This window comes from Tribolium madens, unplaced genomic scaffold (genome assembly GCF_015345945.1).
Source record: "Tribolium madens isolate multiple individuals breed KSU strain unplaced genomic scaffold, Tmad_KSU_1.1 Scaffold_97;HRSCAF=244;Tcas5.2_LG3a, whole genome shotgun sequence".
Classification (NCBI taxonomy): domain Eukaryota; kingdom Metazoa; phylum Arthropoda; class Insecta; order Coleoptera; family Tenebrionidae; genus Tribolium; species Tribolium madens.
Window position 1 is genome coordinate 14,223,949 of NW_025401069.1, and position 16,038 is coordinate 14,239,986.

Here is a 16,038-nt window from a genome sequence, read left to right on the forward strand (position 1 = left end):
TTCAATTCAAATTTGCTTTGAAAAAGACGCAAAAATAATGAATTTAAATTAATTTTCCCAATTGGCCACGAAAAATTAAAGTGAGATAAGGGACTATTTAGCCAATTTTTTTCAATGGATTTCAAAAAAATGCAGATTAAAGTTTTCCTCTACTTTAAAAATGATAAATTTAAATTTGTTTCCTCAATTGGCTATGAAAAATTCATATTTTTTTCCCGTTTAGTATAACAAAATCGCAAATTTTTGCAATGAAAAGTGTGTTCTCAGTTGGCAATAAAAAATTACTGTTACCAACAAATTGACAATATTTAGACAATTTGTACAAATGAACGCAGAAATGATGAGTTGACAATAAAAATAAATCGTTTTAGTAATAAAAAATAAGGACTATATTTGTAAATTTAAATTTGTTTTCTTCATTGGCTTCGAAAAAACTAATTGTKTCAAAATTTGGATATCCGGTAATTTTGTTTTTAAAATAACATTAAGAAATAACAGGGGATTTATGTGAAAAAAAGTTAACGAGTTTATGAAAAAAATAAAAGTTTTTAAAGATTTTGTTTGTGATTTTTCAAATGCGCATGAAGAGATATAGTATCTTGTTCCGTTTCCGGTGATACTTTTACTTAAATTATGTGTCGGTGAAAATCGAATTAAAAATGTGTGACACTTTATTTGAATTGGAAGAAAATTGTGAATTAAACTTGTGCTAAATTTTTTAATCAAAAACTGTGAGTAASAAAAGTATGACAATATAATTTCCTGTTATTGTAATCTTGCAGATCAAAATGTTTGTGATTTTGTGTATTCTGAGTCTTATTTCAACTTCAGCCCCATTTTGCGTCGAAGAATGGGACGAAATCTACGTAATTCATTGCACAAACACAAGTCTTGAGGATTTTATCTACGATTTTGATCCGTTGAACGAAAAAGACATTCATTATCGAAGACACTATMCRATTGTAATCACRGATTCAGATTTGAAAAAGATCGAGTTTTTCTATCTCCCCTTTTCGAATCCCTCAAATCTGATGCGATTAATTTTGACGAATTCCTCTATTGAGTATATCGACGATTTGGCTTTTGAGGATTATGGTTTCACCGATTTGATTTTGAGTAACAACAAATTGCAAAGTTTGTCGTTTGTGGAACGTTTGCCAACAAGTTTAAAAAAATTGTATTTGGATGGTAATTATTTCGAGTCGGTTCGAAATGTCTTCAGGAATTTAATACATTTGACACATTTAGATTTAAGCAATTGTAAAATAAAAAAAATTGAGCCTGATTGTTTTTCCAGTTTGAAAAGTTTAATTTTTATCAATGTTAGTAACAACAGACTTGCGAGAGGGTTTTTTGTATTTGATTTTTCTCCAATTCCGTATTTCGATTTGAGTTTTAACGAAATCAAATATTTGGATTTTAAAGGTGATAATTTACATTTTGGCGAATTGGATGTTAGTCATAATCCATTAAGAAATATTGAATTTTTGAATAAAATTAAATTTGGTGATTTGAAATTAGCAAGTAGTAATGTGAGTAAAGACTTTAATTTTTCATTATTAAACAATGTACATTTTTCACTGGATTTGCATAATAATAAACTGGTGACTTTGCATTCAAACTTGTTTAAAGGCGAAACTTATATAAACATTAATTTATTTAATTCTTCTATAACCAACATTGAGAGATTTGCTTTTAAGAATTTTGGCTATTTTTCTGATTATTCTCTCAATGATAATCCACCTGTTCTCAACATTAGTTCAAACCCAATAATCGAACTCAAAAATTACACTTTTGAAGGCAGTTTTGTGAGCACTTTAGATTTATCAAAGTGTTCAATTGAGAAAATACAAATTAATGCTTTTTCCGGTTTATATTTGACAGACACTTTGAATCTGAGTGTTAACCAAATATCATATTTAAGTGWAAAAGTTTTTAAAAACTTGACACTTGTTCAAACAATCGATTTATCATTTAATTTTTTAAAAAAACTTAATAACCATTTATTTATCGATTGTCATAGTTTGAAATTTATCAATTTATCCAATTCCAGAATTGAGTTAATACAAGAAAGGGCTTTTTTCGGAAGTGACAATTTACTTGAATTAAATCTCGAAAATAATTTATTAGAGAAAATTAATTTTCGAAATTTTAGCCGACTTGAATTGTTAAAAGTGCACAATAATAAACTTTCAGATTCAGATTTGTCCTTTTTGTGTAATTTGTCAGCAAAAAGTGTGATCATGTCAAGTAATAAAATGCAAAAATTATTAAATAACTCTTGTGCTTTTGTAAAGTCACCCGAAGAAATCGATTTATCTAAATCTTCCATTTGTTGCATTGAACCAAAAACATTTCGAGGCTTGTCTTGGTTACAAATTCTCAGTTTGCGAGAAAATTTCATCGAAATAATTTTACCAGAAACTTTRACTTTTTTGAAAAGACTAAAACAACTCGATCTTTCTAAAAACAGAATTGCAGTGTTTTCGYAAAATTCTTTCGCGTTTGGAAATCGTCTAAATCTCTTGAATATCACATTTGTAAATGCAAACTTGACAAGTCYTACATTTAAATGGCTGAATCATGTGGTAACTTTGAACATTTCCAATTCACAAGTGAGTTTGTCAAAAGATTGTTTCAAGGGTCTCAAATATCTGGAAAATTTTTATTTCCYCGAAAGTCAAGTGACGGGAATAAATCCGGGTGCTTTTCAGGGACTAGACAGTTTGAAACAATTTGAAATACACACAATTTTTAAAAAGAGTAAAATTTTAGCAAGTGGGACTTTCGTAGGTTTGAAATTTCTAGACCATTTGAATTTATCTCTTCTCGAAATAACTGGAATCGAAAATGAAGCTTTTGTCGGCCTTACAACTCTTCTCAAGTTAAGCTTGAGTGGAAATAAATTAACGAAAATTGTAAACGGGACATTTATAGGTTTAGATCATTTAAAAATTTTAGATTTGTCTAAAAATAAAATTTCTAAATTGGAAATACTTGCATTTGATGGCTTATATTCATTACGTGAGTTACACTTGAACAAAAATAATTTAACAACTTTGTCTCTCGGTAGTTTTCAACAATTTCCCACCTTGGAATTGTTAAATTTACGCAGGAATAACATAAATAAAATTTTGACTGGAACTTTTTCCAATTTGAAATTTTTAAAAACACTAGACTTGTCATATAACAACATCACGAAACTTAAAATGGAAACACTTATTACTTTGAGCAATTTGCAAAAAATTGATTTGACTTCAAATCATTTGATTCAAATGGAACATTTAGATTTGATCAAGTCTTTAAGACAATTGGAGTTTATAGGACTTAATGATAACAAATGGAAATGTGATAATTTGGTGTCAATGTTGATAGCATTTCAAAATTATAGTGTCAATTGGTTATCCACTGAAAGTGCCACTTTCACTCATGAAAACATAGATGGAATTAAGTGTTTCGATATTTGTAATTTCTTCTACTGTGTTGACGAAGAAAACCTCGCATGGCGGAATTAATTTGTAATTWTTGTAAAAATAAACACTTGTGTGAAAATGTTGTTTTTACCTTGAGAGACTCAGCCCACGAGGGTTTGGGACACGAAGCCGRCATATCTGGAATAACCGGATGCAACTTCCTTTGAAACAACACAAGAACACAATCCATAATCCTCATAATCAAATGTGGTGGCCTTCCCAATTTCCGAACAGTTGCGATATGAGCCGGTTTGATTGTATTCAGCGCAGCTTCAGCTTCCTCCAAGGCRGGTTTAGCAGCTTCAAGTTTCTCCTCGGCCAAAGCTTTTTCAGCAGCAATCGACGTTACRAAAATTTCAGCCTTTTCTTTCACTTTRTGCACTTGATTTTTGACAATTTCAGCTTGCATTGCCCTTTCGGTGACTTCAGTCAAAACRTTTTCAGCGCGTTTTGACGCATCGGCTAGTTCTTTTTCCATAGAAGCCAACTCTTTTTTCAGTACCAAAACCGAAGACGATGCTTCYGCCAGTTTCTCTAATCCGGTYTCCATTCTTAAAGCACCATCACTCAATTCTTTTTTCTTGTTTTTGTAAATACTCTTGTAGCCGGCTATGAAATTCAGGTACGACTTTGGGGTGACATGAGTCGCGCGTCGGAACCTCTGAAAATACTCCACTGAAGTCGCTGAAACAATGTCTTGAATGGAACCCAAAGCTGTGACCAACTCCTCCTTCACTTGGTCACTGCACGCGATTTTGAAATCGGTGAGGAAATGACGAGCTACTGAAACTAGAGCGTCTTTAGGCCAAGGTTGGAACCAATCAATGGTGCATCCTGAAATCAAAGCAGGGAAACGCAATGCGCGGTTCCGGAACTTCTCCCCCACCTAGATGAAAAATTTRAGTGAAGGAAACTTTTCAGGAATGACGTACCGGAGAGAAGCAAAACACCACATGAAGATTTTGACATGTGCGATTCATGAAATACTCCATCACGCTTTCAGGGTTTATGATTCTTTTGGGGTTCTCTCGTTTCATGACAGGGGTCACCTCTTGGATTATTTCAGCTTGTTCGTCTTTGGTAAATAAGTTGGAAATCACACCTGAGGAGAGAATGTTGTTCAAGTACTCCAAAAACCCCTCTTCTTTGATATCCAAGTCAGTGAAGATGAAAGTGGTGCCTTTTCCTTGACAACCACAGGATCGGTAGAGCACTTTGAGGTCTTCCAAAAAATTTGCAATGTTGTAGGATCTTGTTAAAGTGATTTGGAAGGTTTTATAGCCGGCTATGAACGACGATAGCTTCGTCAAAGACTGTTTTCCACTCCCACCAACACCTTCAAAGTTTCAGTAAAAAAATAAAAAAACTAGAAGAGAAAAAATTACCAACTAGCATAACATTCCCTCTCGGGTGCCTAATAACCCGTGATATTTTCACGAGATGGAGCATAGCATCCGGGAAAAAGACCAAATCCATGCCAGATCCCCGAACCATTTCGTTGAATTGTGCCAAAAACATGTCGAGACGTTCCCGGAGTTCGTTTTCGTCGGTGACAGGTTCGTACACTTTTGGGAGTTCCATGTCAGCGTCTTCTCCCTCTTCGCCGGTTGGTTCGGGAGCGTCCCTCATGAAATCGACGAAGACGGGATTTGGTTCTGTTTTTGRCCGAAATCCGGGACCTAATTCTCCCTCAACCAAGMCCAATAACTCGGCATCGAACCATTTTTTGTCTTCTTCGATGGTGAAACGGTCGGAGAAGACTCGGGTACATTCGTGTTTCCAGAGGACCATCATGCAACCTTCGGATTCGATGACGGTTGATAGTGTCCCGATCTAGAAATTTGTTGGGTTTTTAAGGGCAAAATCAACCCTCTATCTCCCACAGGAACATGGATATCAGGGATTGAAAATAAAATTGAAAATAAATGAAGTAAAATAAAAAATGTACTAAGAAGTGAAAAGTATTTTTTTCTATCAGAGAAGAACATTTTTGCTTGCAGTTTGGGTTTTTAACATTTATAAAAGCTTTGGGGTGGTCAAATAATGAAAGCATCAAGAATAAAATTTTTCGAAATTTTCTTTTATTTTGGAGTTTTACAACTGTATTTTAAGCAATATTTAATGAAAAATAGGCTGAAAACCACAAAATTTGGTCGATGATGCTTTTTTCATCTTTTTCAAACACATTTTTAATCTTAAATCTCATTGTTTTTGCAGGTTTTTTCTACAGCAAACCGAAACATTACCAAATTAACAAAATTAGTGTTTTTGAATCTGAAACTAAATAAGTTGTAGAATCACCAATAAATTAGTTTAAAAAACGTTTTAGAGAATCGCTAAACAAGGTCGAAAACAACATTATTTTATATTTTTGATAAAATTTCAGTCAAAAAAATCCGAAAACGTACCAAATGTGGGCAAAATTTTTTGTTTTTTTTGAATGTTCAAGCACAAGAAATATTTTTTTTCTAAAATTCCTTTAGATATGGCCAACAATTACTAAATTACATTTATTTTGCAAAACACGCTAAAATAAGTTGGAATTGGTGTTATTTTATTTGTTTCACTCGATTTAACTATGTTTTGAGCAATATTTAATCAAAAATAAGTTCAAAAAACACAAAATTTGGTCAAAAATGATTTTTCACCTTTTTCAAACTCTCAAGCACGTTTTTGAAGTAAAATCTAATTTTTTTGTGGGATTGTGTTACAACAAACCTCAAAATTACTAAATTAAACCTAAAAAACTTAGCACGTTTTTCAGACAGAAAATCAATTGTTTTGCTATTTTTTTTCAAAAATAAATTAAAAAATCACCAATAAATTAGTCACAAAATTGTCTGTTTTTTGCTTTTGTAACAAGATTTCATTAAACAAGGTCGAAAAATCCCAAATTGTGTGGAAAACGACATTATTTTAGCATTCCCCAGTGTTTTAACACATTTTTTACCCAGAAGAGGAACTATTATTAACAATTACAAAAATAAATCAAAAATGATGTTATTTTATTTGTTTCGTTCGATTTAACTGTGTTTTGAGCAATAATTAATCAAAAATATGCTGAAAAAATATACAAAATTTGATCGAAATTGGTGTTATTTAAAAAAAAATTTCAATATTTTAAGCACTTTTTTGAACAAAAATCTCAGTTTTTTGTGGGACTTTGTCACAACATCCGAAAAATGTTACATTAAGTCGAACAACATTTTTTTTCAACTCGAAACTCATTTATTTTTCAATTTTTTGCAAAAGTAGGTTGAAAAATCACCAATAAATTAGTTACAAAATTGTTTGTTTTTGCTTTCTTAACAAAATTTCATTAAACAAGGTCGAAAAATAGCCAAATTGGGTCAAAAACAACATTATTTTAGTATTTTCCACATTTTTCATCCAGAAAAGGAACAATTATGCAAAATTTCATTAAAAATATAGTAATTTTTGAGTGTTTAATCACGTTTTTGAAGTAAAAATATTTTTTCCGAAAATCTCATTAAAACCGACTAAAAAATCACTTATTAATTTAATTTGTTTTTGAAGCTGGAATCGATTTATTTTGCAAAGTCTTGAAATACGATTAAAAATCACAAAAATAAATCGAAAATGATGTTTTATTTGTTTCCCTCGATTTAACTGTTTTGAGCAACATTTAATCAAAAATGAGCTGAAAAAATACAAAATTTGATCGAAATTGGTGTTATTTTATTTTATTTTTTCAATCTTCTAAGCACGTTTTTGAACAAAAATCTCAGTTTTTTGTGGGATTTCGTCACAACATACCGAAAAATCTTTCATTAAGTAATTTTTTCAACCAGAAACTTAGTTATTTTGCAATTTTTTGAAAAAAAATCACCAAAAAATTAGTTAAAAAATTGTTTTATTTATCACAAGAATTCATTACACAGAGTCGAAAACAACAATATTTTAGCAATTTCCAGTGTTTTATCACATTTTTCAGCCAGAAATGGCACTATTATGCAAAATTTCGTTAAAAACAAGCGAAAAAGTAATAAAACGTGTCTAAAAACGACCTTTATTGAGTATTTAAACAGATTTTTCGTAAAAAAAACAAGCCAATTTTTTTTTAAATGGCAACTCACTATAAAACTATTTTTCTCATGAAGGTTATGTTCTCAAAATTACAACTATCTATTTAATTTTTTCAAAATTTTTTTTTACATAAATTGCAATTTTGACAAAAAAATCGCATAACTCAAAAACAAAACTTTATTTATTTTTTGTAAATAAATGATTTTAAAAAAACCGCTCAATTTTTGCTCACCATTCCTTGCCAAATCCTCGACAAATCCCTCAACGAGAAGACATAATGGAACTTGGCAGGCGTGGGCAACAACTTAGCCCTCGTATTCTTCCACAAAAGTCTCGTCAAAGGAACCAGTTTCTTGACCAGATTCCTCACTTCCACCGTGAACCCTCTCTTAACATTGTAGTGTCCTTGCGCAATAACCCCAAAAATCTTATCAATGGACGCATCCATGGGCAATGGACAGTTAAACAGACAAAATTGTCGTTTAAGTCGCGACGGAATATCATTCCTGCCCCCTCCAGGTTGCCCCATCGCGGCCACAAACTGCACATCGATGATGGTAGTGAACTCTCCTGGTTTTTCCAGACTGTAAAAACCACCCATATCCATGGTTTGGCGCACAATCTCGTTGGTGATTTGGTCCCCCCAGCAGTTGATCTCCGGGAGGTTGATATCGTCGATGAAGATGAGCATTTTTTTACCATTGGGGGCACCAAAGGTGTTCCCCATTCGTTTTTCCACGTAGCTTTCGATGGTTTTTTGGAATTGGTACGGGGAAGTGGCACTTGAGAAGTTAAATGAACGGTTTAGGTAGATTTCAGGATTGGCATTTTTTATGTATGATTTCATCATGACTGTCTTTGCGGTTCCTTGCTCACCGACTACCAAAACTGCTTTCTCTTGCTTGGCTATAGTGTGGATTAGGTAGTTTATTCGGACATTGTCTGGGATTGGGATTAAAATTGTGGCATATTCGGGAGTGGCCAATTCGGGGTAAACGTAATTGGTCACCATTGTGCTCCACAAGACCCAATCACCATCCAGATTCACAACATAGTCAAAAACTGTAGCGTCTGGATTTTTTCGGTCGTTTTTGGGTAAGTCCAATTGAGGCAAGTTTTGTTTGAGGAACAAATCGTACTTGGCTCTGTCTTGGGTTTCCAGGAACGCCCCCATGCCCCAAACCAGGGCAAAAACGTACAATTTGCCCAAATGTTCAACTGTGAAGGGTTTATTCTCCTCAATTTTCTCCGTTTCCTCAACCAAATCATCATCATCGCCTTGATCCGACTTGGAACCGGAAACATCCTCAATGGTTTCAACCTGGACCGGTATTAACCCCTCCAACAAGTGCAACATTTGCAAAGTAACATTGCATTCAAGCACGTCAATGACCAAAGACAAGTTTTGGGTCCCCCAACTGTACAACTCCCCATACGAGTCATCGAACAACTTCTGGAACAACTCCTGTTCACGTGGACTCCGTTTTTTCAACCATGCGGTTACAACCGGTTTCCAGTTCAAACCGGATGAGCTCATGTAAACCATTCCGTTCCGGGAAACGGTTGCTGGTGACGCATTATCAATGTTGTGGGGTTCAAAAATGATTTTGCACGTGGGGGCCATTGATAACCGATCACCGTTTGCCAAAGTTAGGGTTTTGTTATCATCAAGGACTGAGTTGAGGTTTTCGATCCAGATACTGTCAACTGGACCATCCAGGACCAACCATACGTGTTCTCCTGGTTTCAATTTTAGGGTTTTTCGCCACAAAGCGGAGAAAATCCCATCGGTCCAGTCGTTGGTTGCGACGTCCAAACGCCCGAACATTTGGGCCGCGGTGATGGCTTTGGGGTTCATCCGCATTTCCCGGTGGAAGTCCCCCATTTGGGTCAGGGAGCGCATTAGGGTCTGGATGCAGGTGGTTTTCCCGGCGCCTGTGGGCCCCAAAGTCATGATACCGTGTCTCACGCGTTGGGTTTCGAACAACTGGATCAGTTTTAGCCCCCATGGGGGGTGGTTGACGAGGCCTGCGGCCTCCACTTGGCCGTCGATGGCCTCTTCCAGGTCGGGATAAGCGGTTTTTTCGAGGGCTTGGTTCGGGAAAAGGTCGGCTACTAGTGAAATAAACAAAGGTTCATCTTCGTCGATGAGTTTGGAAAGGTTCATGTCGCGTAATACTCGCATTACTATCGTGCTTTCGGTGTCTTTGTTATTGACCCTTTTTGCTGCACCTAAACTACGCAAGACTGATAAAATATTGCGAAGGCCAAAATCGTAATGAACCTAGAAGAACCAAGAGTGGGTTTTGGGTCATTAACTAGTTTTTCTACCTGTTTTGTGAGTTGTTCCTCACATAATTTGTACAAAGTGTAGAATTTCCGTGCCAGAGTGATATTTTCAAGGAACCCACAACTCGCTAATTTAACCCGAATTATAATCTGACGATCGGGTACCATCATTGCAACTGTTCGAAACTGAATTTTGAGGTTCTCGGGGAGTTCTTTTCGACCAGCATAACCCGGGTTCTACAACAGGGGCGGATCCAGGAATTAGTTTGGGGGGGGGGGGGCTATCTAAAAATTTTTTAAATGATGAGGGTATACAGTGAGCGGCAAAATTATAGAATAATCTTATTTATTAAAACTGAAAATATTTTGTTTTGGAAAAATGCTCGAACAGGTCAATTTTCTTTTTAAAAAATACGAAATTTTTAACTTGATTTAAAATTGTATCTTTGTTTTTTATTGATATTTTTTTGGATTTTTTTTTAAACTTTATGTAATACATAATATTTTGGTGTTGCCAATTCGACAATTATCTATCGAATTCGCTAAAAAAATTGGAGTTTCCATTAACAAAAAAAATGTCGCTGCCGTCATTACCCAAAAACCAAAAATGTAGAATTTTAAAACAAGTTGAAAAATTCACTAGCGAGTTGCTAAAGTTCATTATTCAAAGAGATATAAACTTAATTTAATTAGATACCTAAGATGTGGCCCAAAGAAAATTACAATTGATGATTTCTTTTTAAATTAGTAAAAATTAAGGAAGTATTGAGAGATCAAGATAATTTGTCCTTGTATCCGAAAACGTATGTCCTATGCGTATGTCTGTGAAACGTCAAATAAAATGACAAGTGGAAAGGTAAAATCCCATGATCAAAAAGATAACTAAATTTATGATTTACCTTCAAAAAAAAACGGTCTTATTATTATACGTCGGCGACTAATTCCAGCCCATTTTGCCGTTTTCGACTTGTCATTTTATTTGACGTTTCACGTGCAGTTAGTTCAAAAACAGACATACGTACAGTTACGGAATTAAAAATTCAGACAGTACTTATTTTTCTGTCACTTTAAAAAGTTCACTGTAAACTACCTTTTACTGTCATCATGACTGACATTTGACAATTAAACTTATTTTTATTTGTTGTTAAATTTTTTAATTAAACAATTTCTATGTCTTAGGAAATTTATTAATTGAACTAAGTGTAATTAAATCATCGCTTTGATCTGCTGACTACACTATTTTTGGAAGTAAATAAGTCAAAATGACATAAATATGACAAGAGTAAAAAATGAGGTTATTAATATAAAGGTTGTTTTAGAGTTTACATTATGAAAATGACAGTACTGAGTGAAATTTTAATTCCACAACTGTACGTTTTCGGATCTAAAAATGACTCATTACAAATTATTTTGATTTCTCGGTATATGTATGATTTGTATTAATAAGTGTGATTTAAAAAAATTCTAATGTCTTTATTTAAAAAAAAACTTTAGGTCATAAGGTTTTTATATTAAAATTTAAATATAAAAAACTGAAGCTTTTGGTGGCAAGCTTGGGGGGGGGGCCCTGGCCCCCTGGGTCCCTCCCCTAGATCCACCCTTGTTCTACAAGACTATTAAATGAGAACCAAAACGACCCAAAATCTTACCATTGTGATGAAAATTCCAAATTCTGGGCACATTTCGACGATATCACCATCGGTAAATTGGAAACTTTTGCGTTTCTCCTTTTTACTGGCTAAAACAACAGCGACTTGTTGTGCCGCCACTGATAATACTGGTAGTTCAATTCGGTTAAATTCGTCGAAACAGCCCCATGATCCTGATTGGGCTAAGCCTTTGTAGATTCGACCGAGACCTCGATAGTCCATTTGGTCGGAACAATTGAATACTACGACGTATTTTGCGAGAGTTTTGCCCATGTCTTTGACAGTTTCGGTTTTGCCTGTTCCAGCAGGGCCACAAGGGGCGCCACCCATGCTCATTGCCAAGGCTTGGGCGAGGGTAATATAACATCTGCAATTGGTGGTTACAAGGGAGGTAAGTGAGTTTTTCCTCACAGAGGTGGAAGTTACTGCCCAGGAAAACAATAATTTTTGCAAAAATTACAAATTACTTCCGATATGCGTGGTTTTCTTCGTCAACACAGTAAATGAAATTACAAATATCGAAACACTTAATTCCATCTATGTTTTCATGAGTGAAAGTGGCACTTTCAGTGGATAACCAAATTTTGAAATGCTATCAACATTGACACCAAATTATCACATTTACATTTGTTATCATTAAGTCCTATAAACTCCAATTGTCTTAAAGACTTGATCAAATCTAAATGTTCCATTTGAATCAAATGATTTGAAGTCAAATCAATTTTTTGCAAATTGCTCAAAGTAATAAGTGTTTCCATTTTAAGTTTCGTGATGTTGTTATATGACAAGTCTAGTGTTTTTAAAAATTTCAAATTGGAAAAAGTTCCAGTCAAAATTTTATTTATGTTATTCCTGCGTAAATTTGACAATTCCAAGGTGGGAAATTGTTGAAAACTACCGAGAGACAAAGTTGTTAAATTATTTTTGTTCAAGTGTAACTCACGTAATGAATATAAGCCATCAAATGCAAGTATTTCCAATTTAGAAATTTTATTTTTAGACAAATCTAAAATTTTTAAATGATCTAAACCTATAAATGTCCTGTTTACAATTTTCGTTAATTTATTTCCACTCAAGCTTAACTTGAGAAGAGTTGTAAGGCCGACAAAAGCTTCATTTTCGATTCCAGTTATTTCGAGAAGAGATAAATTCAAATGGTCTAGAAATTTCAAACCTACGAAAGTCCCACTTGCTAAAATTTTACTCTTTTTAAAAATTGTGTGTATTTCAAATTGTTTCAAACTGTCTAGTCCCTGAAAAGCACCCGGATTTATTCCCGTCACTTGACTTTCGRGGAAATAAAAATTTTCCAGATATTTGAGACCCTTGAAACAATCTTTTGACAAACTCACTTGTGAATTGGAAATGTTCAAAGTTACCACATGATTCAGCCATTTAAATGTARGACTTGTCAAGTTTGCATTTACAAATGTGATATTCAAGAGATTTAGACGATTTCCAAACGCGAAAGAATTTTCCGAAAACACTGCAATTCTGTTTTTAGAAAGATCGAGTTGTTTTAGTCTTTTCAAAAAAGTGAAAGTTTCTGGTAAAATTATTTCGATGAAATTTTCTCGCAAACTGAGAATTTGTAACCAAGACAAGCCTCGAAATGTTTTTGGTTCAATGCAACAAATGGAAGATTTAGATAAATCGATTTCTTCGGGTGACTTTACAAAAGCACAAGAGTTATTTAATAATTTTTGCATTTTATTACTTGACATGATCACACTTTTTGCTGACAAATTACACAAAAAGGACAAATCTGAATCTGAAAGTTTATTATTGTGCACTTTTAACAATTCAAGTCGGCTAAAATTTCGAAAATTAATTTTCTCTAATAAATTATTTTCGAGATTTAATTCAAGTAAATTGTCACTTCCGAAAAAAGCCCTTTCTTGTATTAACTCAATTCTGGAATTGGATAAATTGATAAATTTCAAACTATGACAATCGATAAATAAATGGTTATTAAGTTTTTTTAAAAAATTAAATGATAAATCGATTGTTTGAACAAGTGTCAAGTTTTTAAAAACTTTTWCACTTAAATATGATATTTGGTTAACACTCAGATTCAAAGTGTCTGTCAAATATAAACCGGAAAAAGCATTAATTTGTATTTTCTCAATTGAACACTTTGATAAATCTAAAGTGCTCACAAAACTGCCTTCAAAAGTGTAATTTTTGAGTTCGATTATTGGGTTTGAACTAATGTTGAGAACAGGTGGATTATCATTGAGAGAATAATCAGAAAAATAGCCAAAATTCTTAAAAGCAAATATCTCAATGTTGGTTATAGAAGAATTAAATAAATTAATGTTTATATAAGTTTCGCCTTTAAACAAGTTTCAATGCAAAGTCACCAGTTTATTGTTATGTAAATCCAGTGAAAAATGTACATTGTTTAAAAAGGAAAAATTAAAGTCTTCACTCACATTAATACTTCCTAATTTTATTCAAAAAATCGAAACTTAAGGCAGTAACTACCAAGGGAGGAAAAATCACTTTTTCTAGTGTAATACGTTTAAATTTTTCTACGATCCAGCAAGAAAAACTTCACTCCCTTGTTTTTGGCTAATAAATAATCTGATATTTTATTCTTTATTATTGTCCACTTCCTGAAATTAGGGTGCAAAAACTTACTTTCTGTTAGGGTCGTAGAAAAAATACTAAAACGTGTTATTTTTTGTAAAACCTGTCAGTGAGTGGTGTTATGACCAGCCGATCAGTGCACCCCAAATACTCATTCTGGTACGAGAAAGTAACATCAGTGATGATAATCAAAGTCTTATCCAACTCTTCTTTGAAGTAAAATCGGCATTGTTTCAACCACTCGAAATCGTTGACATGTCTCACATTCATGCGACACTAAAATTGGGGGGTGAAAAACCACAAAGGGCGAATTTCCTTTCCTCCAACTTACTAAAATATCGAAAATGTCTCTTTGGTGCACATGAATCGTGATCAAAGTCTCAAATTTGGTTCGTTCAATTTTGGTGAGATCTCTTGTCGTTTGGTCAATGAGTGTGTTGAGGAGTTCTAAAAACTTGTTGTTTGTGTCCGCCATAACTTTTTTATCGTGGCGGGCTTGCATGAGGGCCACTTCGGCGTCCCTGGTCCAAATCATTTGCAACCCCAGGAGACCAATCTTGAAAAAAAAACTAAAAATTTGAGAAACCAAAAGAAACTAAAGATAATGACGACCTCGTTTGTTTTTACCCCTTAGAGAAAACAGAATAATTTTTTATTGTTTTTAAATTTTTGTTGTTTTGTTATTTGAAATTTTATGGTTATTTTACTTGTAGGTAAAAGATTTTAAAGTGAAACATTGAAAAAATTGAAAGTCAATGGTTAGTTGCAAAATCAAACTCAAAAACTGAAAAAAATAGAATAAATCCAAGATCAAAGTAGCACAAAAAAAACAATTTAAACTAAAAAAATAATGTCAAACTAACAAAAAAAAAATCGAATCAAAAATTAAAATCGTAAAAATTCATAGAAAAGTATAAAACTTTCAAAAAAAAGAAAGTAAATTAGTGAAATTAAAAAACCGACACAAAAGTGCAAGATATAGGTAAAAGAAAAATTCATCAAGCTAAAAACTGTTGAAAAACAGAAAATCGAAATTAAATTTTTTAAGTTGAGCTTAAGTTTTTGTGTTTTTCAAATCTAAAACATTTGTTTTTGAGTTTGTTAAATTTGAGTTTTTTTTTTCAAATTTTTGATGTTGTTTTAGTTTTTTTGCTTAACTTTTGTGGAAAATTTGTATTTATGTTTATTTGAGCTTTAATATTTGGACAAAAAACTACCAAAAAATTAGAAAACCAACACAAAGGAACAAGACATAAATTCATCAAGCGAAAAATCGTTGAAAAATAGAAAATCGAAAAATGTAAATTAAAATCTAAACAACCTGAATAAAACCAAACTTGATTGCTGAAAGTTCTAAAAACTAAAAATATAGAGCAAAGTTTGTGAAAAAATTGAATTGAAAAATTTACGTAAAATGGCACTCGAAATGAATATACAGGTGTTTCAAAACTTGCGCCACAGAGAAAAATTTCACATAAATTTTGATATTTATTTTTTGACATTTGATATTTTTTTATGTCTATTTATTGTTATTGATGATCTTATACGTTTTTTTATTGTCATTTAGTAAAGATACAAAAATTTTATTACCTCTTCTAATAGCCTCCTACAGCAAAAATAAATAAAAATAAAAATAAATAAAATTTAAACTCCCATAATTTCGAAAATATCATAAAATTGGAGAAAAACTTTGTAAGCGAAATAAACAGAATAATTGAAAAAACGAATAATTCCAGGACTTTTTTGAATTGAAGAAGTAAAAAAAACATAAAATAAAAAACTGAACGCAACAAAAGTCGAGAAGAAGAATGCAAAGAAGAACCTTCAAAAAACGAAAGTGAAAAATAGAATAAAAAAGCTGAAATTTTGAATACAAAGTATGAAAAGTAAAAATAATTAAATTAACTCAAAAAATTGGAAAAACAGCAAAAATTCAAAAATAAAACGTCCTAAATTGGGAAATTACAAAAAACTGAAAAAACAAACAA

At 32.7% G+C, this 16,038-nt stretch overlaps 2 protein-coding genes across 2 annotated transcripts in view; one reads left to right on the plus strand and one right to left on the minus strand.

Moving 5' to 3' along the window:
• Positions 1–16,038, minus strand: part of LOC123014885 (dynein axonemal heavy chain 5) — a 58,893-nt gene that overhangs the window by 15,650 nt on the left and 27,205 nt on the right. The window contains 8 exon segments of the mRNA XM_044414182.1: positions 3,565–4,359; positions 4,406–4,809; positions 4,859–5,306; positions 7,753–9,804; positions 9,852–10,046; positions 11,459–11,825; positions 14,154–14,326; positions 14,382–14,606. Of these exon segments, the coding sequence (XP_044270117.1) occupies positions 3,565–4,359; positions 4,406–4,809; positions 4,859–5,306; positions 7,753–9,804; positions 9,852–10,046; positions 11,459–11,825; positions 14,154–14,326; positions 14,382–14,606 (4,659 nt within the window).
• LOC123014722 (toll-like receptor 3) lies at positions 643–3,515 on the plus strand. The gene is made up of 2 exons (XM_044413970.1): positions 643–731; positions 783–3,515. Exon 2 carries the CDS (start codon positions 789–791, stop codon positions 3,513–3,515), a length of 2,727 nt encoding a protein of 908 aa, XP_044269905.1. The 5' UTR covers positions 643–731; positions 783–788.